This window comes from Acinonyx jubatus, chromosome D2, assembly GCF_027475565.1.
Source record: "Acinonyx jubatus isolate Ajub_Pintada_27869175 chromosome D2, VMU_Ajub_asm_v1.0, whole genome shotgun sequence".
In the NCBI taxonomy this organism is placed as follows: domain Eukaryota; kingdom Metazoa; phylum Chordata; class Mammalia; order Carnivora; family Felidae; genus Acinonyx; species Acinonyx jubatus.
In genome coordinates this window covers 15605001-15628953 of record NC_069393.1, presented here as the reverse complement: position 1 = coordinate 15628953, position 23953 = coordinate 15605001, and the positions used below count along the sequence as shown (strand labels likewise).

At 39.2% G+C, this 23953-nt stretch overlaps 1 protein-coding gene across 14 annotated transcripts in view; it reads left to right on the top strand.

Annotated features, from left to right (window-relative positions):
• Window positions 1-23953, top strand: part of PCDH15 (protocadherin related 15) — a 926293-nt gene that overhangs the window by 594430 nt on the left and 307910 nt on the right. For all 14 annotated transcript variants that reach the window (XM_053207164.1, XM_053207165.1, XM_053207167.1 and 11 more), the window contains one exon: window positions 19650-19843. In XM_053207164.1, coding sequence (XP_053063139.1) covers window positions 19650-19843 — 194 coding nt within the window. The remainder of the gene's footprint in view (window positions 1-19649; window positions 19844-23953) is intronic.

The following is a 23953-nucleotide window of genomic DNA, read 5'->3' as shown; positions in this document are numbered from 1 at the left end:
GAGCTCAATCCCCTACCTGCACCGACGCAGCGGTGAGATACCAGGGAAAGAGAGCGAGTTTCAAAAGGACAAAGGTTTTATTGGGGTTTGGGGGCAGTTGGTGAGGTAATGGCTATGGCCTCAGCCGATTGGCTGGGGAAGGGTCCTGGGGAAGGGTCGAGTCCTGTTAGGCAGGTGGGGGGGGGGGGTTACTCAAGGGGAGGAGGTGTGGTCAAGGTGAAGGACACAGAACAAGATGGAGTCGGCTGGCGTAGGCCCGCCCTTTCAGGGTTTTATTTTGTTCGTTTTGTTTAACTTCAGCATGAAATATCCCTTCCCATTCTATGGTTACCGACATCTCTGAAATTTCAAGGATTGAACGAAATTATATCTTGCACAGTTCAAATGTTACTTTTTAGAGGGTTTTTTTTTCCTTTTTAATTTTGTTAATGTTTATTCATTTTTGAGAGACAGAGAGACAGAGCACAAGCTGGGTAGGGGCAGAGAGAGAGAGGGAAAAAACAGAAACTGAAGCAGACCCCAGGCTCCGAGCTGTCAGCACAGAGCCCAACGTGGGGCTCGAACCCACAAACCGCGAGATCATGACCTGAGCCTAAATTGGACGCTTAACCGACGGAGCCACCCAGGTGTCCCTCAAATGTTATTTTTTAAATAAAGCCTTCATTTCTCTAGCAAGTCGGAATGAATTGTTGCTTTCAGCATACTCCCACACATCCATCTGGCAACTGTTATCTGGCTCACATTTTACCGCACCTTGCAGTCAGGTTGGTGCCTACATGCCTGTCCCCCTGCTGAACTGTAAATTCCTTTAGGACAGGAACTCTTCATGATGTCTAACCACCACTGGTCAGCACATCACTTCCTCATGGTAGGGCTTCGCCAGATAGCCATGGAATGTATTCCCCCAAAGCTTTCCCAGTCAGTTTAGAAAAAGCCTCATTCTACAAATACATTTTGTTTCGCTTCAGAATTCCCACTGCCATTCAGAGTGTTATCCCCCAGGGCCCTCTCTCTAAGTCCACAGTTTCAGCCAGGCTACGCCTTTATTGTGCTTCATATAGAAAACAGTCCAGTGGGGTGCGTGGGTGGCTCAGTTGGTTGGGTGTCTGACTGCAAGCGGTTCATGAGTTCAAGCCCTCGAGATCCCTGCCGACAGTGCCTAACCGGCTTCGGATTGTCTATAAAACCCCCCTCCCTGCCCCTCTCCTGCTTGCTCTCTCTCTCTCTCTCTCAAAAATAAACAAACACTGAAAAATATACTTTAGGAAGCATTCTGCACTGAAGATGTTGCTGATACATTTAAGGCTGTGTCACAGGTCACTGCATATTAGAGCTTGAAACTACTTTGAAAATATTTCTTGTTCATATCCTCATTCAATAAAGAATTTGAGTCGATACACTGATACATGATTGGTCCAAATTCACAACGTTTATAAGTGACAGAGTTGACACCGAATCCAATTTAAAGACAAGAGATTCTGGGGCCCAACTAGCTGTGTCCCCACGTCGGATCCTTATGTGTCTCCATACAAAGAGCTTAGTCATCTCTGCTTTCATTTTCTAACCTGAAAAAGGTGATAATTATAGTATCAGCTTCACAAAGGTGTTCCGAGCTTTAATTAGTTATGTAAACTACTGCTACACTTGTACTTGAAAATATGTCTCATATAAATGTTATCTAGTTATTATTATTATTGAATTATTCTCATGCAATATATAAAGCATTTATGATTATTAATAACCTTTACTGCCTTATCTGTATATATCCTTCTCTGTTATGGGTACTAGTTAGTACTATGTGGAGGAACATACATACTACACATAAAATTATATATTAAAATGATTTTTCATAATTTCCAACATTATAAAGAAAATTAGGATAAACCCATGTCATATATCAATGCCTTTTGACAATTTATTTTATGTCAAATAATGACATTGTTCTCTGTGGTGAATGTGTGTGTTGTGTGTGTGTGTGTGTGTGTGTGTGTGTTTGGGTTTGTGATATCATGACTAACGTCTGAGGGGTATATTTATTTAAAATCTTGGTGGAATTTAGTATTTCAGCAAATACCTGATAGATTTGATGAGCAAACCTTACAAAAATGTAAGCATATTTTTACATTTGTAAAAAAAATTTCATTTATTTTTGGTATTTGAAACAATTTAAATTTTTCAAATTTATCTTTAACATTTATTTTTGAGAGACAGAGACAGAACATAAGCAGGAGAAGGGCAGAAAGAGAGGGAGACACAGAATCCAAAGCAGGCTCCAGGCTCTGAGCTGTCAGCACAGAGTCTGACGCGGGGCTCGAACTCACGGACCGTGAGATCATGGCCTAAGCCGAAGTCGGACCCGTAACAGACTGATCCACCCAGGTGTCCCTGAAACAATTTAATTTTAATGAAGACCATACAATTTCTTACCCAAGCCCACTTGCATTAGAATGAGAATATATGCCTAAAATCACAACTCTTAATTTATATGGGTTAGTTGCCCATGTTGAATTCGAAACCTCATTACACCATCTGTATTTTGTTCATGTGGATGAGATTTCGTACCTGTGAAAAAGCAACACCTTCCCTTTAGGTGCTCAGGTTTGAAAGCGGAGTCATTCCTGCCACATTATTTACTCCCTCCTCTCTGTCGGTTACCAAGTCCTACTGGTTCCTCCTTATGTACGAGCCAAATGCGCCTGCTCGAGTCTTTTCCCACAGGCTCCATCCTCCCGAGAGCTGCCTTCATCATTCATGCTGACCAGGCAGACCGTTCTTTGGGCTTCATTCTATCTCCTGTCTTCCCTTCTCCATTTGGCAGCCACAGGACTCTTGCAAACCTGAAAGCAAATCAATCATTGCCATGCTGATGCCTTTGGTGATTTCCCACAACTCTAGGAATAGAGGTCAGTCACTGTCTCACATGACCTGTCTGCTGATTACTCTCCAGTTTGATTCTTACCAACTGCTTTTCTCTTGTTCTTTGAATGCTTCTACTTCTATGCATATGCCATTCATCATTAAGATCTCAGTTTAAGTGTCTCTTCCTCAAAGAAGCCTTCTAGGACTCCCTTCCTAAATTATACTCCCTCTGTTATCCCAGAGCATCCTGATTCTTCCTTCATAGCATATTTCAGAATTTCTTATTATAATGTTAATTATCTGTTTCTCACATTAATAGTTAATAAGCTCAAATGCAGCGTAGACTTGGTTAGTTTCTCTCTCTGTCTTGTTTCACTAGAGTTTGTATTCGACATCTGGCACAACACCTGGTACATAGTAAACCTTTTATACATTTTTATTTAATGAACAAATGGATAAAGGGATTAATGGATGCGGGTAAAATACGTGTTCTTTAATTTATTGTATGGCTGTTGGGAAATTGTCTATATTTCAGGTTAAAGTGATTTAAAAACTAATCAACTAAACTTCAGGTGTATTTGCATTCTTGAATAGCATCCTAGAATGTAGTACTTTCTAGCTTGATTAGTCAGAAGAATTTTTCCAGTGAAAGCTCTTGAGAGGCTAAACAATCTGACAGAAAACATGTCATGAGAAAGTAATCACATATGCTTTTAGAGAAGCAAAGGGGAATAATTAACACACTTACTGGAAAATCATTCATTGTGTTGAGTATCATAAGGAGAAAAGGAACCACTAAGATTTAATTTCTGACCTTCAGTCATAGGGAAAAAGGGAATATAATATTTTTTGTTTTATCATGATGATAAGTATGGCTCGGATAATCCAGTTGAACATTATGAAATGTTTTAACATGTAAATGGCTCTTAAGACCCCAAGAGTTATGTTGTGTAGAGTAAGCTTTCCCATTTGATAAACTTGGGGGAAATATTAATGAAATCAATACAGTGATCACCAACATCTGCATTTTTAACTTGTATATGTAAAAATTAATTCTTGCATTTGGCTTTTATATTATTTTTCAATCATCATCCCCCTTCCCTGATACATATAGAAACCCAGATTTTCAAAGAAAATCTCTTTGTAAAGGCAATTAAGTTAATTTACTTTTATATTTATCTAGCATGTTTTGGATTGTCACAGTGAAAGCTGTCCGTGGTGAATTTCAATAAGCAATGCTTAAATGCTTGCATCTTTATAAAGCTTTTTGTTTAATTGTATGTGATTGCTTGTAATATCATCTACATTGTACATTTTAAATTCTGACAATATTATTTCTCATCATTACAGTTCTACATATTTCTGGGTTACTAGGTAATTGATTTGGAACTTAGAAACTAGAAGAAACAAAATGTTTAATATATATATTTTTTTCTTTATACCAAAGTATGTTAGCTTTTTTTTCCAGCTATTGTTTCAAACAAAGAATGAAGGTCTCTTCTCCCCTCAACTACCTCTTGCAGTAAATTATGCAAAATGTCAAAGCATAATCATTTGAGTATAAGAAAAATACTTGCATATTGAGACATTTCAGAGATAGGGAATCTTAGGAAAAAGCCAATATTTCAAATAGAACAGTAGAGATTTCTTGGAAGCATAGTAAACTTCCTCATTCAGTTTGGCAAATAAAACAAGCCAAAATACCGTTGAGCAAGCCCTAATATACATGCATGTTAAAACACATGTTAAATGTGTATTTTCTTAGACAAATTATAATTTAATTTATATAGATTTTTATGTGCCTGGTGCTAACCTAGATGCTCTGGAAAAGGATGAAGAAAGTGCTAACCCCTGAGGAGTTCCATATATATTGTAGGAGGTCATCTCCATTCACAGTGGAGTCACCAGAAAGTATCTCAAACCGGGGCACTAGGGAGCTCAGTCGGCGAAGCATCCGACTTCGGCTCAGGTCATGATCTCGTGGTTCATGAGTTCAAGCCCCGCATCAGGCTCTGTGCTGAGAGCTCAGAGCCTGGAGCCTGCTTCGGATTCTGTGTCTCCTTCTCTCTCTGCCCCTCCCCCGCTCATGCTCTGTCTCCCTCTTTCAAAAATAAACATTAAAAAAATTTTAAGAAAATATCCCAAACCATTATTGAATTTCTTTTAAGTTTATTTATTTATCTTGAGAGAGAGAGACAGAGAGGGAGGGAATCCCAAGCAGGCTTTGCACTGTCAGCACAGAGCCCAATATGGGGCTCAAACCCATGAACTGTGAGATCATGACCTGAGCCGAAATCAAGAGACAGACACTTAACCAAGTCAGCCACCCAGGCCCCACAAACCACTATTGAATTTTCTATATTACATGGAAAAGAATGAGAATATTATGAGTGTCCTTTAGAACATGAGTGGGGAGGATGGTCTGTTAGGGCCTGAGCAGCTGGGAGGGCTTCATTGCCTGAACCTATGAGGACAATCAGTGCACACAGGCAGGGAAGGGGGTGTGAGGTTATTGGAGATGGATGCGTACAACCAAAGGTAAGGGAGATACCACTCCGAATGCTGGTGGAGAGGAGAGGAACTGAATGGTAAAAGTTTTGCCTTTCTGTCACTAAGCCAAGTGTGCATTGCTTTATTCCCCAAGCCCCTGTCTTTATAGGCATTTCTGCCTATAGGCAATTCAGCATTGTAGACAGTGGAAGATTTATTAAAGAAGTATTTTAGACAGGGTCCTTCAATTGATGAGTTAAGGCATGGGCTATGACAACTTATGGAAGCCAACTTTGAGGAAATCTGTATTCGAGGTAATGAGGTAGGAACTGAGCATGAGAGAACGTACAAGCTTGAAAGCATCTAAGGTCTACAGTTCACAGTCTCAGAGTTTGAGTAATGAGATTCAGTGAGCCTCTACACAAGGATTATGAAGTTGCCACAGAAAGGGAGCAAGCCCTCCAAATTCTCAGGCAATATAAAGAAACACTTTTAAAAGTCTTACTGTTGCAGCTTTATTCTTGGGCTTTTTATCGGGGATAGGAACACCTAAGAGAGTAACCATCTCCAGTAACAACCCTTTTAATGGTCCCTAAAATAATAATGATCATGGTGGTGTTAATGGTGTTCATACCTCCTCCTGAATTATACACCTGAAAGATACCTTTGCTAAACACCCACTCAACTGACGTGACTGCCATCTTAGATTAGTCTGGGACGTGCCCAACAGGAGAGGGCTGACTAGTAGCCCCATATGCTTTTTAGCTTCAAAGTTCACATTAAGGCTGCAGAGAGCATAATGTGGAGATGACTAGATTGCCCAGTTTGCTTGACCAGAGGCAATGGTCTTAGGTTCAGACTGACTGCCGACCTTGAGATCCAATAGGCCTCTTGTAGCTCCAAGTTTATTTAGCTTCAGGTTAGGATACAGGGCAGTTAACAATGTAACTTGTATGACAATAGCCTAGTGGAAGTCTTGTGTCTAAATATAATTTCTAATGTCTTCTAAATCATCCACACTCAGGGTATTTTACCCCCTTGATACATATACCTGAGGCATTCTCCTGAAATTTTTGTTATAGCAACTTCGATAATACCTAGTAAATAAAAGCAGACTTCCTAGAACACTGGTAAGCACGAGAATATCTTTTATCCAGTAAGGAGTTAGAATTCCCTCTGCAAAATACATTTCCGACTATATCTTTCCCTAAGTAGATTATCTAATGTTTCTTCAACATTTTAAAGGTTAGTTATTTCCTTCATCCGTTTTTACTTACACCTTTTCATAAGTGTTAATTGTGATATTCAACTCTGTATGAAACTTTTTCAAACATAAATTAACATAAATTCTTTCTCCAATAAATCTCTCTCCACGGTTATTACCTAGCTGGTGAGTTTTAGGTTGCCTTTCCAAATAATCTTTCTATCCAGGAGATCAATATCCACTCAAGTTTCATTTTGATCTGACTGTATAAGTGAACCAGAAATCCTTTATTATATCATAGAGCTGAGGCCAAGAGGTTAAACGTTTAACACAGCACACTTCAATTACTATTGCTATGTTATTTTCTCCACTTTCCAAAAAAAATCAGGTTTTTCTCACATATCATGCATTTTTCAATACCAGAGTAAGCAGTAGAGACTATATCTCAGGAAACTCTGGGTTTCATCTGGTCTGGCATCATAACCATACACCATCCCCCAGGTATAAGTTTTCACAGACATAAGCTTCTGGGCATCATCTTAGCGTACCAGGCATTTGTCTCTCATGAGACAATACCGTGTTGACCCCGAATCTGTCCAAACCACACAAAAGGTACCCTGGAGAGCTACATTTCCAAGTGATCCCAGGTGGGTCTTATACGTTGGCTTCATACAAAAGCCAAATGCAGTGGCCTCCTCTAGCATCAGCCACAACTCAATATCACATCTGAGAGGAGCCATTGACAGGGTTATATTCTTGCTCTGAAGTGTTCTCTCAGAGAAAAGTATAACGATATGCTTCCTTTAAATCTTTGTTTATTCTCATTCCATATTCCACATTTTTACCTGGTTTACCTTTTATTACTTTTCTTAACACAGGCTCAGCATTCTAGAGTGGGATTTGCTGATTGTGTTCTACCTTTGTTCCCTAAGGCTGATGTTTCCTTGCCTTCCAGAACTTTCCCTTCTGTCCATTCCCAGGAAGAAGGGGTAGGTTTGAAAAGGTGTCATGGAATAACATGGAGCTGAAGACAATTACCTGAGAGTAGAGGAGGTCATAGTGGTTTCAAAGATAGAAACATCTGTTTATGAAATACAACCAAGACCTAAACTTTGAAATGTGCATTGGAAGGAAGAAAGAAAGAAAGGAGAAAAGTGAATCAAATCACAAGACAAGGAATGAATAATTAGATTAGTTCTGGTCGGCCTGAATGATATCCTGTCAATGCATTAGAAAGGCAAAATGGGTAAGGATGGGTAAAGATTCTACATTCCTTCGTAATCTTGGAGAGCATCATTGAGCATAATTTACATGTCCTAATACACATTCATCATCAGGGTGATTTTCTAGTAAATTTAGACACTTATGTAACAGTGACCACAATCCAGGTCCAAACATCGTCATCACCCAGAATGGCTCCTTGTGCCTGCTTGCCGATAATACTCCCCCCAGCCCTGACCCTGGGACCCTAGTTCTGCTTTTTATCTCTAAAAAAAATGTGCCTTGTCTAAAAATCTCAAAAATATGGAATTGTACAACATGCGGTAATCTTTTTCGGGGGAGGAGAGGTGGTGTCTTTCATTTAGCATGACTCAATAGTATATTTAGTAGCAGCACTGTGACTGTATTTAGCCATCTATGTTGTAGCATGACTCAGTACTGTAGTTCTCTTTCTTGGAATTTCTCAATAGTCTTCCATTGTATAAAAACACCAGGTTTTATTAATCTGTTCAGCAACTGATGAACATTTGAACTGTTCCAGTTTTGGAGAATATGAATAACGTGGCTATGAATTCTCTGTAGGCCTTCCTATGGACACACACTTTTTTATTTCTACTGGGTGTATATGTAGATACCTGGAGTAGACTTGCTCAGTCATGTAAGAGATACGCACTTACCTTTTCAAGAAACTGCCAAACTCCTTTCCAAAGCGACTGTACCGTTTTACATGTCCACATCATCACTGACACTTGGTATCGTCAGTCTTTATTAAGCCCACCATAGCAGGTACCTTGCCATATCTCATTGTGGTTTTAATTTTCATTTCCTGAAGGAGTCTTGATTTTAAGATCTTTTCATGTGCCTGTTAGTGATTTTTCTATTTTTGATATAATGTCTATTCAAATCATCTGCCCATTTTCTTATTTGTACTGCTTATCTTCTTCATATTGACTTGTAATTCTTCTTTGTAAGTTATGACCACAAGTCCATTATCCGATATATGATTACCACATACTTTCTCAAAGTCTGCATTGTGTCTCTCATATTCTTAGCAGTGGTTTTAAAAGACCAAAGCTTCTAATTTTGAGAGAGTTTAATTTATTATTATTTTTTCTTTTTTGTGTATCATGCTTTTGGTGTCATTTTTGAGAAGGTTTTGCCAAGTAAGTTCATGAACACTTTCTGTTATCATCTGTGAGGCTCATACTCTTAGCTTTTATGTTGTACAAGTGATCCATTTTAAATGCTGTGACATAAAGGTTTCAGTTCATCTCTATTTTTTTAATCTTCTGCATAGAAATATGTAATTGTCTCACCATGTAAAAACTATCTTTTCATCCTTGAATTACCATGGTATCTTTGTTGGGAATCAGTTAGCCATAAATGGAAGAGGTTATTTCTGAACTTCTGTTCCATTAATCTCTATGTTTACTTTATTCCTAAACCACATTGTCTTGATTATTGTAGGTTGATAGTATATTTTGAAATCATATAGTATAAGTCTTTTTAAATTATTTGTCTTTTCTAAAATTCTGGTGGCTATTCTGGGTCCCTTATATTTCCATGGAAATTTTAGGATTAACTTGACAAATTCTTCTACAAAACAAAGCCTGATAAGGATATTGGTAGAGGTTATAGTGAATTTATAAATCAAATAAATTGTGGAGAATCTCCATCTTAACAGTATTGAATCTCTCAATCCATGAACACGGACTCTCTTTCCATATACTTTTACATTTATCTCAGCAATGTTGTAGATTTTGGTGTGTACATTTTGCACATATTTTGCTAAATGTATTCATAGTTATTTTGTCATTTTTGAAGCCATCATGGATGGAAATATTTTATTTTGGGATTGCTCACCACAAATGTAAAAACAGAAAGAAAATGCAACAGATTTTGTTTAGCCTTGGTAGTCATTTGCTAGCTTTCATGGTTTCCTGTAGATTACTTAGCATTTTCTACATAGATAACCGTATCTTCTTCAAGTAAGTATGGTTTTACTTCATCCTACCAATCCAATGCCTTTTATTGTTTTTGTTCTTTTACATACTTTATTCCACTGCCTGGAACCTCCAGTACAATGTTGAATAGAAGTGGTGAGAGCATCCTTTTTATGCTCCTGATCTTAGGGGAAAGCATTGAGCCCTTATCTTTAAGTATAATGCCAGCTTTTGGTGGCTTTGTAGATAGTTTTTGTCACGTTGAAGAAGTTTCCTTCTATTTCTAGTTTGTTGAATCACCTTTTTTGTAAATGGACAGTTTTACCAATTGCTTTTTCTGTATTTATTGAGATTATCATGTGGTTCCATCCTTTATTTCATCAATATGATGTATTATATAAATGATTGAATGTCTTTATTTTGCCTTCAATTTGAAGGATTGTCTCACCAGATATATTATACTTGGTTGACAGAGGGTGGTTGTTTTTCATCCCAACCCTTTGAATATGTCATTCCTATGCTTACTGACCTCTATTATTTGTAATGAGAAGTCAGCCGTGAATGACACATTGTTTCCTTTTATGAAATGAGTCCTTATTTTTTTCTGCTTTTAAGATATTCTTTGTGTTTCAGCAATTTGGGTGTGATGTGTCTAGGTGCACTTCTTGTTTGTATCTATTATTCAGATCCATGGACCTCTTAGTTCTTGACAGAAACTCTCTCCCTGAGCAAATTTTAGTTCAGCTATGGTGAGCCTTTTCAATTAGGCCTCATGGTTGGGCCTTGTCTTTGGTCGGCCCAGCCCAGTTTCAGCAAGAATCCTGTTCCCCTCGTTATAGACAGCCCCTAACTTCAGTATCTGATCAAATCCCTCATCGCCTACCCTGGTATCTGATCCCCCTTGCCTGCCTTCTGCAAAAATCCTGCTAAGTTGTTTTAACAAAAATCCCCCTACACTTGATGTCTTCCGTTAATAATTTTCCATCCACTCTGGTCAATAGCTGGAAGTCCTCAGCTGCCTTTACCGCAGCTGGAGTTGAGCTGAGCCCTCCTTCTCCCCTATGCTGATAGTCCTGACACATATCACAAAGGGCCTGGATGATGCCTTCCTTACCATGTTAGCAAGTGTCAGAATAATTTTTTAACGATCTCTAGATTTATTTTTTAATTACCACGTTTGTTTTAACTCTATATTGTAGTACTTCTGGATCTCGATATGAACTATGAAGTGTTTTTGTTTTCTTTTAATAACATATACAGACTTCATCTGCTGAACCTGTCTCTGTTAGGTTTGTGACTCCTAACGTCTGTGCATGATTTTTGCTTTGATTCTTATTTTCAATTTTTAGCTGGCTTTTTAGGAGTTGTTCTTGTTTCTCTATATCTTAATGCCAGCCAGTGATTTCCACTGAGGTTTGCACAAACACCTTTACCGGTTGATCTGAGCGGAGGTTGGGCCGAGCACAGAACGTTCAGGCCGTGCTCAGGGTGTCCTGTCGGCATGGAGATTCCCCAAGCCTTCTCATGTCTCCTGTCTGCATGCCAGTAGTTTCAGACATGAACAGAGCCTGTATAGCCCTTCTATTGGGCTCTCATTATCTGTATTTTCTGCTAAATTTCTGGCTTGGTCCCAGCTTACTTCAGCTGAGACACCCCCAACTCCACAACTCCTATGGGCAGAGCTGAGAAGATTCCTCACTCATTTCCCACTGTGCTTCAGTCTTTTTTTTTTTTAATATAATTTATTGTCAAACTGGTTTGTTCTTGGGTCTTTTAACTCCACACCAGATTCTGTCTATCTTGTCTTAAAGCAGTTCTGCTGCTTTTCATGGCCAGCCCTGCTTTTATAAACCTGTGCCAAACCTTCTGTACTTGAGGGATGTGGGGGGTAGAGTGACACCCAAGCACAAAGGCCACTGACCCCTGCTTTCCTTCCCTAATGTCGCAACAGTTTTTCATGAATAATTTCTCTCAATTCTCTACTTCAGTGAATTTGTAGAGCCCTAAGTGGTGTTTTTGATAATTTTGCTTAGATTGTTACTTTTTGGGAAAGGGATTATCCAGCCTCCTCCTACCACAAGAGCCATAAGTCCTGCCTCCTAGATGCCCCTTTGAAAGAGCAGTTTCAGTCAGGAGTAGTGATGGGGCCACGTGTATTGCATAAAGGAAGGAATAGAATTTTGAAAATAGGGATTTCTGTGATGAATTGGAGAGAAACACATGAATTAAATACCATAAAGGCATTGTATTAACAGGAAGAAAGCACTTTTTTTTCTTTCTACTGAAATAATTTCAGTGAATATTTTCATGAATCAATTACAAGTCGTGATTGTAATTTATGTTTATCAGAGGAAAAGTCCATATACTTTTATATCACTTCTATGCAAATGTATTCATTTTATAAGAGCCTACATTTCATACTAGGCATCGTCTATGTGTCTAATAAGAACTGTAAGATAACAGATGTGCTGGGGCACTGAGTCCTTGTTCTGCTGAATTAAATAATCAAAGGGGATTATTTCAGTAATCCCTTACTGTCTGAAGAGAATTGGAAAATCACAAATTGTTTAGCAAAAGCATAATTCTGCAACATATTACACAAGCCTTCAAGAACTGCACTTGTGATATTTTCACAAATAGGCCAAGAGAGAAACAGAAGAATAACCTACATTAAGTGCAAAATACAAAATGAAAGGAATCCGGCATGACATACTGGGAAACAGAAGTGAATGTCGGGTGGCCCAATGCGGTCTTGTCTGCCTTGGCTAACACTCAAACTAGACCAGCCCCAGACACTATCTGAGGTTCTTGAAATGACATAGAGTGCCTTTCACAGTGAGTATTTCCTAAGGAAGTCCTCACCGCAGCACCATCCCTGTATACTCTCCAGGTGAAATGCATTGGAGGCTGGAATACCAAGAAATTCCTTATTAATAGATTATCTCCCTTAATAATAAAAAGCACTAGATTGAAACGGATATCCAGGTGGTGAGGGTCCCAGAGTGAACACTTTGCATCATCAGGCAGCAGAAGGCTATGGGAGAGCTGGAGCCTGTGCGCGCCACAGACAAGTACAGCCACATTCTTCATTATCGGACTGGTGTCTGTGCTGTTGACCACAACTTTTCCTCCTTCAAATTTATTTTGTTCTCTAAGTCAGGTGTGAACGTTTTGATCCATTTTTTGGAGATAAGCACAGTTGTAATTTTTGTCATAAATAAGAACCATTCAATGAGTTCACCGCTATTCTCTGTAAACTTCTGACCCACCATGATGGCACTCTCTCTGGATTTTCCTACCATAAGGATCAGATCTCAAATACCAGTAAATCCTTTCAGTATTCAGTTGTCACACACTGATTCAAGTTCATCACTTGCCTCTACATGTCGCCCTTCTTCGTCACGTGTTACTCTTTCTCCAGGTCATCACGTTCAGGGTCCCCAAGACCCTTATCCACTGCCCTTTCCTCAGGGTCCTTGCACATGCCCTTCCCTTTTCCAATGACTGTGTGTAATCCATCTTCTTCAATCATGCGCCCATCTTTCACTCCCAACTTCCATGTGACCCATGCCAATGGGCTTTCACACCTACCCTGTAGCTCACTCATTGTTTATGTTCATTTCTAGTAGTACTTGCCACAACATGTCAGTATAGATGCCCTAGTTTTATTAATAATTTTCTTCTGTTGGAGTGCCTGGGTGGCTCAGTCGGTTAAGCGTCTGACTTCAGCTCAGGTCATGATCTCACAGCTTGTGAGTTTGAGCCCCGCATCGCTCTCTGTGCTGACAGCTCGGAGCCTGGAGCCTGCTTCCGATTCTGTGTCTCCCTCTCTCTCTGCTCCCGCCCTGCTCATGCTCTGTCTCACTCAAAAATAAAAATAAAAAAAATAAAAACAAAATAAATAAATAACTTTCTTCTGCCGATGGTTAATTCCAAAAATAAGGAGAAGAAAGGAGGGGAAAGGAGGAGAAGAAAGAGGAAGAGGAGGGGAGGAGGGGAGGGGAAAGAAAGAGGCAGAGGAAGGGGAGGAGGATAAGGAGGGGGAGGAGGGGGAGAAGGGAGGAAGAGAAGGGAGACAGGGAATAGGAGGAAAAAAGAGGAGGAGGAAAGAGGAAGGAGAAGGAGGAGAGCCCACTTTTTATTGACCACCTTTAACTTACCGCCAGCTCCTAGCACAGCACAGTGCTTAGGACCATTGTATGTTTTCATTATTTTTTTAGAAATGAATGTTTTTCTCAAGATTATTATTTTCCCTAATTTAAGTTCAGGAATTAATTCTGCTTTTATGATTATCACCAAGTGATCTCAGTTGGCTTACTTCTATAACTCTTGTGGAAGGATACAGAACTTTCCAGACTCTTCTAAACTCGGCTTTACATGTTTTCACATGCCATCAATTCAAAATTCACTTTGCAAATTGAACTTCATTTTAAAAAGAACTAAACATGAGTATTTATGACTTTACCTTGGACTAAATATCTACAAAACTTACACACACGTCTCGAGTTTTTTGTCTGCCTGGTTTGAATAGTTAACATGAGTAATAACAGGAGGAAGAAAGACATTCTAAGAAGCATACATTTTTATAAATTCTTAATTATTTAGATAATTTGCTTTGTTTAAAAAAGAATTGCTTTACTACAGGGAAATATATACTTGTTGTTATTTATCTGTGTATGCCTATTTTTTTATTACTTTTTAAATAGCTAATCATGATTTCTACACAAGGGCAACTCTACGACTTGCGTAGCGTGACCGTTGACCATTGTCGTGAATAATCATACATTAGATCAAAGATGGTTGATGTATTAATGACCACATGGCACCACACAGCAAAACCTCAAAGTACAAGACCCCTGAAGCATAGTCACAAAGGAAGCCAAGGAGAATAACTAGTCATAACATTTTTTTCCTATAATATTTGTTTTTTTTTTGGGGTTGAATTGACATAATTTCAAAGTAAACTCGCTTTTTCTTTTTTTTTTTTTTTAAGTACATTTTTGGTTCATATATCATAGAAGTTCAGTGGTGAATTTGCCTCAGGCATAAGTGGAAAGAGTGTCATCACTGATATTTTCTCCCTGTTTCCTGGCATCATCTTCTTCTCATGGACCTCAGTCTTGGAAAGACCCAGTGCAGACATAAACATGAGGAAAATGTCAGATATGAATTGACCAGTAGGGTCCGCAAGAAATGCAGAGCTACCCTCTCCTGTGGTTCCAGGAGTCACCCTGAGCAGCCTGGAAAACTTGCCAGTTGTGAAACCAAGCAGTGTCCAGGCCAGAATCTCACTCCCATTGCCGGAGCTAAGACCAGCCCCAGCCAAGCATGGGCTGCGAGGCGGTGAGCAGCTCTCCGAGGAAAGTGAGTGGCTTTTAGTAGAAGCAAGGTCCAGGATGCCCAGGAGGCAAAAACGTCAACTGCTCGACATACTTAGTCATGGTCACTTTAGCCACCATGCACGTAAAAATACCGTGTTCACGCTTTACTATAGCTTAAGTCTGATGAGTCTCTCTGTATGAACTATGACTTTTATTTAATCCTTTCTTCTATTGTGAGACTCCTATTTAAGTTTTTGTTCAGTTTATGACCCAACATTCTTTATATTTGTCTTTTTACATAAAGCCATATTTTTTCCATTTCTCAGGCACAAGAAAGAGATTGAAGAGAGAGATAAACCACAGCCAGACCTAGACAGGAATAGCAGGGACAGATCAGAATGTTGTATTTATTTATTCATCTTTATCTTTATTTCTTGTGGCAGCGAGGGGTGGCTCAGGCTGTCTGGAGCACGCACATATAGGAATAGCAAGGAGGAGGCGGTTAGGGTCCTCCTAACGGGTGGGGGTTAGGGTCACACTTCATGAAGAGGACTGTAGCACACTGCAGAAAAGAGCTATAGACACACGACACGCAAGGTCTCACCATCTCAGTATCATAACGTTTCAGTAAAACGGTTACAAATCATAGATTTTATTTTAGTTTGTGGTAACTTGCAAGCGACACTTTGGCCTCTCCGTGTAAGTCAGCCCCTCCTCCATTCTCTTTGACTTAAGAGGCAGATTTCCCCTCTGCTTTGGGAATACCTTCAACACCTTCATCTCAGAGATCACTGATTGCAGTCCTTGGGGCGTGATTGAATGAAATCCCCACCACAGTGGAGTTGCTGAGCTCTTATGCAGGGGAAATTACCATTTTTTGGATATTCGGTCACTGTCTCCGTTCCCTTTTCAAATCTTGGACCACCAATAATTTCTTCACAATAGTTTTGTTTGATGTGTGGGGACTCACTTATGTTGACTCTTAGCCCACTGTGTTAAGATTTAGTTCTAAAAGACTGAAAAGGAGTATCGAGCTGTATATGTCACTTACATGTGGAACTGATTTGGGGCTTCTTTGTTAAAGTCTCTGCTTCCGGATGGTTTCTGTGGAGCTAGTGATGTTCCCTGAATATATCAGCTCCTCCGTGGTTGGCTGGCTGTGCAGTTTGGGGACTGTTTTTCTCATCTGTGCGTTGCCGTCCTATTTGGTATTTATAGCATGTCCCAGACGGGTGCCTTCCTCAATTTAATTATTATCCAGTTTATCCTCCTTTCTGACATCATTCATGAAAATGTTAAATAAGACTGGCCACGATACCTACGTCCCCCCAGCACGCCCCTCAACACTTCTTAACTTGATGCCTTGCCATTAATCATTAAATTCCTTTAGCCAACTTAAGTCCCAGGAAGAGTGTTAATATTGAATCCAGTTTGAGCTAAATTTTAATTAAGATTTCCTGAGACATTATGTTAGGTGATTTACTATAATCAAAATTGATATCTCCTCTGCTCCTCCACCCACTAATTTTCTAATTTTACCCACATATGAAAGAGAATTGAGTTGGTCTGGCTTCAATAGTTCTCCATAAATATGCATCACTCATCTGCTCTGTTTCTGCAAATAGTTTCCTTCTCCCTTGCCTTTAGGACCATGTCAGTCATCCTCCCATAAGTCCAGAATGATTTTATAAAATGCTTTTCCTTCTGGCAGCCACGTCTGTCCACCCCCAAATCTCAGCTAACTGAATGCCAACCTCTCAAATTCCCTTCTTTCCTCTCAATTATTTTTGTAGCTGCTGTTTCTATGCACATTATCATTCTAAATGCAGTTGATAATGACAATAGGAACATAGTATGCGTAGCATTTCCCCTTAGGCATGATGGTGTGTGTAAAGTACTTTGTTTACATTTTATTAGGGTGGGGAACATGGAATTTGGGCATTAATTAACACAGCGTTCTTAAAACTGAATGCAAGTGAAAATTAGGGGCTAGAAATTGATATAAAAATGTCACAAATTTTTTTCTATAAATTTTTTTTTTTAACATTTATTTATTTTTGAGAGACAGAGCACGAGCAGGGTATGGGCAGAGAGAGAGAGGGAGACAGAATCCAAAGCAGGCTCCAGGCTCCAAGCTGTCAGCACAGAGCCCGATGCAGGGCTCAAACCCATGAAATGTGAGATCATGACCTGAGCCAAAGTTGGACATTTAGCCGACTGAGCCACCCAGGCGCCCCTCTGTAGTTTTATTTATTACAATTATATATTTTTTTTTCTTTATTCAACAGGAACCTTTCTTTAAGTTTAAAGTTACTTTTTTTTAAGTTTATCTATTTATTTTGAGAGACAGAATAGTGAGCATGCATAAGGAAGGGGCAGAGAGATGGGGACGGAAAATCCCAAGTAGACTCCAAGCTATCAGTGCAGAGCCTGACATGGGGCTTGATCTCATGAACCATGAGATTGTGACTTCATCAAGAAACTTTTGTTGTTTTCCCCTTATGTGTAAACTATATGAGGTCAGCTTTCTTATCTCCATCCATCAGTTTTGGAATGATGAAGACAAAAAATTCTGTGTATGTTTGTGAAATGCATAAGATTTCCCAATAGAATCTATTTTTTCTCCATGCCCCCCATCCCCACCGGCTACATTTATATTTATCAGCAAGTCAAAGAGGCTTATTTAGCACATTAGATTATTCTTACCTTAATTTTGCTTTATTAAATGAAATTATTAACTGTTTTTACACATAATAACCCGAAACTAACTTGTATGCAGTAGTTTTAACAAATGTCTATAACCACATGTGAATTAGCCTTACAAATGCTCGTGTGGTGTTATTTCAGGGCCTCTGAATTCAATCCCTTTTCTCAAAAAAATCTTTCTTGGGCTTGACAGTCTAATTTTTAATAAGATTTTCTACAATCGCAGATGCATTTCTGTGATTTTGCAAAAGTAATACCCTAGGCCTTTTGCAGTCTTTCATAAATCGGTGCAAATAAGATTTAAAGACCTTTCCTTAAACTAAATGTAAATAAAGAGGGTACAAGGACAAGAGACTTTCTGAGAGACAGAAGGAAAGTCTTATGGATGTAAAAATCAAGAGCAAAGGGAAGAAAGGGAGTAATGAAGGCCAACTTCACCCACGTCATTTTCTCCAGTGTCACCGGGCAGTAATATGTGTTTATGTGTCCAGAACAGGAGGGAAGGTAGAGGAAAAAAATTAAATTTCCCATAGTGATATTAGATTTTCTGTTAGAGCTTTCCTCTTACTTCCTTTAGTAAATTAAAATAAAGATACTCTTTGAGATCCAAAACTTTTATCACTTTCATAAGAAAAAAAAAAACCTTCTTGCCGTGATCGCTTCGGAATCCAAGCACTGTAGCATTGGCTCAAGACAACAAGAGTGAATGTGCCAAGAGATCTTTCTTTACCTACTTTTATTTTTAATGTTACTTTCTTTGTTTCTTTGGGGTTTTGTTTTGTTTGGGTTTTATTACAATAAACATTTTTTTAAATTTAAATTTTGGCTAGTTAACATGCAATGCAATATTGGTTTCAGCATAATTCAGTGATTCATCGCTTACTTACAACATCCAGGTCTCATCCTAACAAGTGCCGTCCGTAGTACCCATTCCCCACCTAGCCCATTCGCCATCTACGTCCCTCTGTCAACCCATAGTTTTTTCTCTGTCAATAAGGGTCTCTTGTGGTTTGTTTCCCTCTCATTTCTGTTTCTTCCCTTACTTCCCATATGTTCATCTGTTTTGTTTCTTAAATTCTACATATGAATGAGATCCTATGATATTTGTCTTTCTCGATTGACTTATTTCACCAGGAATAATATACTTAATCCATAGGTCCATCCACACTGTTGCAAATGACAAGACTTCATTCTTTGTGATCACCGAGTAATACTCCATTATATATATATTACCACATCTTCTTTGTCCATTCTTCAGTCAGTGGACATTTGCACTCTTTCCACAGTTTGGCTATTGTTAATAGTGCTACTATAAACTTTGGGATACATGTGCCCCTTCAAATCAGCATTTTTGCATCCTTTGGTTAAATACCTAGTAGTACAATTGCTGGGTAATGGGGTAGTTCTATTTTTAAGTTTTTGAGGGACCTACATACTGTTTTCCAGAGTGCCTGCCCCAGTTTGCATTCCCACCAACAGTGCAAAAGGGTTCCCCTTTCTCCACATCCTCACCAACTTCTGTTGTTTCCGGAGTTGTTAATTTTAGCCATTCCAACACGTGTGAAGTGGTATCTCATTGTGGTTTTGATTTGTATTTTCCTGATGATAAGTGATGTTGAGCATCTTTTCATGTGTCTGCTAGCCATCTGGATGTCTTCTTTGGAAAAGTGTCTGTTCATGTACTCTGCCCATTTCTTCATTGGATTTTTTTGTATTTTGGATGTTGAGTTTGATAAGTTCCTTATAGATTTTGGATACTAACCCTTCATCTGATATGTTGTTTGAAATTATCTTCTCCTACCTTTTGCCTTTGAAAGCAAGCTCCTTTTGTTGGGGGAGTGGAATGACATGGTGGTGGAAAGTTAGTTGAGCCCCGAAGACTGATGTTGTGATTTCCCATTCCAGCTCACCGCGGTGGATGCAGATGAAGGGTCCAACGGGGAGATTACCTACGAAATCCTAGTTGGGGCTCAGGGAGACTTCACCATCAACCGAACCACGGGGCTCATCACCATCGCTCAGGGGGTGGCGCTGACAGTGGGGCGCACCTATGCGCTCACAGTCCAGGCTGCAGACAACGCGCCTCCTGCAGAGAGAAGGTAATTCAGAGTGCAGGCAGTTTGCCTTCCGAGTGCCCGGTTACTCACTGGTACATCAGGGAAGCACAGCAAGCATTCGGTTACTCTACAGACCTCTACATTAGACCAGAAAATGACAGGGACAGGATTCTCAGGAACTGCATGTTCTTATGTGGTTATGTTGTGGGGAAAGGACAATAAAGACAAGATTCAGCCACAAAATAAGTAACCGTGATTTCACAGATGTGAGGGAGGCAGGTGTCTGCTCTTGGGTGGAAGTGGGGACTGGGAAATATCAGAAGCATGTAGCAAATTTATTGCTGAAAGGCAAGGTGGATGACAGTACAAGGTCACAGACATAGCAGTGACATGAAATGTCTGGGGTTTGAAACCACCTCTCAACCTCTGAGTAACTGTTCAAATATATACATGTGGACATATATATACACATATATATTCTATCTGTATATATACAAATTCTGTGCATGCATATATATGCATGTATACAAGTATGTGTTCTCTATATATTCTATCTATAGGTTTATTATATAACTGATCATTTACCTGTAAAACATATCTATATGTATTCCATATATACATATACAAATATATAGATACATAGATGGTGTGAGAGAGTAAAAAGCAAAAGACTATTATAACTGCATTTATCTAGTCCCCCACCTGAGATACCTTTTTTATTAATTCCTTGCTCATTTCCAGATTTCCAGTAAGCATTTAAAAATATATATATAGATGGATGAATAGTAATTCATTCCTATACCTCCTGGGTTATTTCCCTGCTTACCACATATTCTGGGGTTCTTTCAATATGAATACTGAATAATTTCTTCAAAACTATTTTCACAGCTACATAATATTCTTCCATATGTATATAATACTGTGTTAGAAACCCACTATAGATGGAATTTTCAATTCCAGTTACTCTTTCACTGACAATGAAGAAATAAATGACACGGAACCTGTGTCACCTTGAATGTGTGCTGATATATTAGTGCAGTAAATTCTCATTTACCAAACGGGATATACAATTGTAAGTTTTAGTGATAATGCCAAATTGTATTCCATGGGGCTCATGACAATTTACAGTTCTAACTGTCAGGTCTGAGAGTGGATAAGTCTGCACTCTCCCCAGCTATATGTCATATCCAACGTGGATTTTTGCCAATCTAATAGATAAAAATAACATCTATTTTTTTAATCCATGTCCTCATGAGTAAGTTTGAGTATATTTCCTATGCTTACATACAAGCCCATTCTGTTACTTTTTCTATAAAGTCTGTGTTCATCATCGTCCATCTCTCTATTGATATGCCAACCCCAGGTTACAATTATTTGCTATCCTCTATTAATGACTTTATAAATTCATGCTGTACGTTTAAATCATTGTTGCATTTGGAATTTATCCCAGGGTACCATAGGAGGTGGCAATCAGCAATTATAGTTTTAGACTATTCTGCCATTTTCTACATGCAGTATGTTAGATAGTTCACCTTTTCCCACCAATTTGAGATGTTGCATTTATTATATCATACACTTTCTCATTTATTTGGAGTTCACATGAAACTTTCTCTTCTATCCCATTAGTTCTTTTCATGAGCTATTGTCACAATTTTAATTGTTAATCTTTATTTTTGTTGTTGTTGTTGTTGTTGTTAATGTTTATTTCTGAGAGAAAAAGAGAGCATGAGTCGGGGAGGGGCAAAGAGAGAGGGAAACACAGAATCTGAAGCAGGCTCCAGGCTCTGAGCAGTCAGCACAGAGCTCAACGTGGGGTTTGAACCCAGGAACCACGAGATCATGACCTAAGGCAAAGTCAGAGGCTTAACCCACTGAGCCACCCAGATGCCCCAACTGTTTATGTTTTAAACTGTGCTTCATAATATGGTGGTGCTAACTTATCTCAGTGATGTTTTTCCCTAAAACTGTCCTGGTTACTCTTTCTGTTAATGTTTTGACTATATGTAAGCTTGTTACATGAAGTTTTTAAACTACATTTTTATTAGAAACACATTCAACTTATAAATTAGAGTTAAAATGAGTGTTTTTGATGTCGAGTATTTCTGTCCAAGAACTTTCTGTTTCTGTATCTGTCCTTGCTTTTGTGTCCTGTAGGAGTTTTTATTTTTTAAATATTTTCTTTTTTTTTTTTTCAACATTTATTTATTTTTGGGACAGAGAGAGACAGAGCATGAACGGGGGAGGGGCAGAGAGAGAGGGAGACACAGAATCGGAAACAGGCTCCAGGCTCTGAGCCATCAGCCCAGAGCCCGACACAGGGCTCGAACTCCCGGACCGCGAGATCGTGACCTGGCTGAAGTCGGACGCCCAACCGACTGCGCCACCCAGGCGCCCCTTTAAATATTTTCTTTATATGAATCCTGTGCCTTTCTTTGTTGGTCTGTTTCCGTATCTTTTGTTGTTATTATACGTAACAATATACAGTGATGTTATATATGTGAATTTTATTAATTTTAACCCACTTTTTTATTTAATTCTCTTATATTTTTGTAGTTTTCCAGTCAATTCTCTAGTGTTATCCAGGAATGTATTTTATAAACAGTAAAAATTGTGTGTCCTTCTTTCCATTTTTTCCCCTTTACTTTCATTTGCTAATTGTCTCAATAAAAATGCTTATCTTGTTTTTAACTCACGTGGGAACATCTCCCAGGTTCCCCATTATATTAATGTATGTTTAAAAAAAAAATTTTAATTATGTCAAGAAAGTTTTTATTCCCATTTTATTGGCTTTTTAAAATAAGAAATACATATCCATCATCTATGAAGACAGTAATGACTGTTGTCTTCAGCTAATCGTATAATGATTGATCTTAATATAGTTCCTGAACAAGTCTGTTTTACATCCTTGGTACGAATCCCACTGATGTTTTAATCTTGAATTAAACTGCTGGATTATGTTTATTTTATTTAGTGACAGGAGTCTGTGCTTCTTTTTTTGAGAAATTTTTATGAAGATTTGATGTAGTTGTTCTGATACCTCATAAAAGAAGCAAACAAAAACCACCAAGAAATGCAAGGAAGAAATAACAAGTGTGATGGCAAGTGCAAATAAGTGCTAAACATCTCTAAAACCAGCAAATAAATCCAATTTGCTTCTGTGAGAAAAAGAAGTAAAAACTAAAAACATAATTACATGGAAAAAGCACCAGCTCACTTAGTCAAAAAAGGGAGAAAGTCCAATAATGGCTTCTAAGGAAATAATACAGCAACAGGAAACGAAAGGAATTGTAAGAGACAACTTTGCTTTAATATACGCAAAATTTGAAAACATGAATGAAATGGGTCCTGTTTCCAGAAGATACGGTTTATCATTATGGATCCCAAAGAGGAAGAAATCAAAGAGATCCACCTCATAGAGGAAAAGAGGAAGTTTTCAAAGAGCCACGCCCCGAAACTGTGTCAGGGCCAGGCAGTTTGCCAAGAGGACTGTAACACGACCAGTAACAGGGAGTCATTCTGCTTTGGCCACCCCTCCCCAGAGCACCCCCCCATGCTCCCACACCCACTGGGCATGTCTCTTGCCTGTCACGGTGGAGATGTGGTAGGGTGCTCCCTGCTCCTCACGGATGTCTGTGCCCTGTTCCTCCTCTCCCTCTTGTCCTCCCGTTGAGTCTCATATCTCTACTCTCCCTCCTTGCTCCAGTCACCTGTAGATGACAGGCCCCTTGACATCAGTTCCTCTTCTCTCTAACTTCATCTCCCACCATCATGTACAGACGTGCAGGGAACCTCCACAGGAATTTCGTTCGCAGCTGTATAACATTCACTGCCAAATGTACCTGCGTCAAAACTTCTCAGGGTCTCATGGCCAGGCTTGCAGCTGCTGTGTTCAGACACCCCGGAGCCATCCTCAGTGTCTCCTTTCTCTCAGACCCCAAATACGATCTGAGCTGTACCCTAGAAACAGGTTCAGAAACCGACAATTCCCTGCTCTCCTTATCGGCATCCCGGTCCAGGCCCGCTGTTGAGCCCCAGTGTGGCCCCAGGGGTCCAAACCTCTTCTAAACTTCTGCAGTGCACCTTGAGTCCCTCCTCTGTGCGGGGGCCGGAGTGATCCTAGCAACACGGGAAGCACACTTTCAGGCTCTCCTG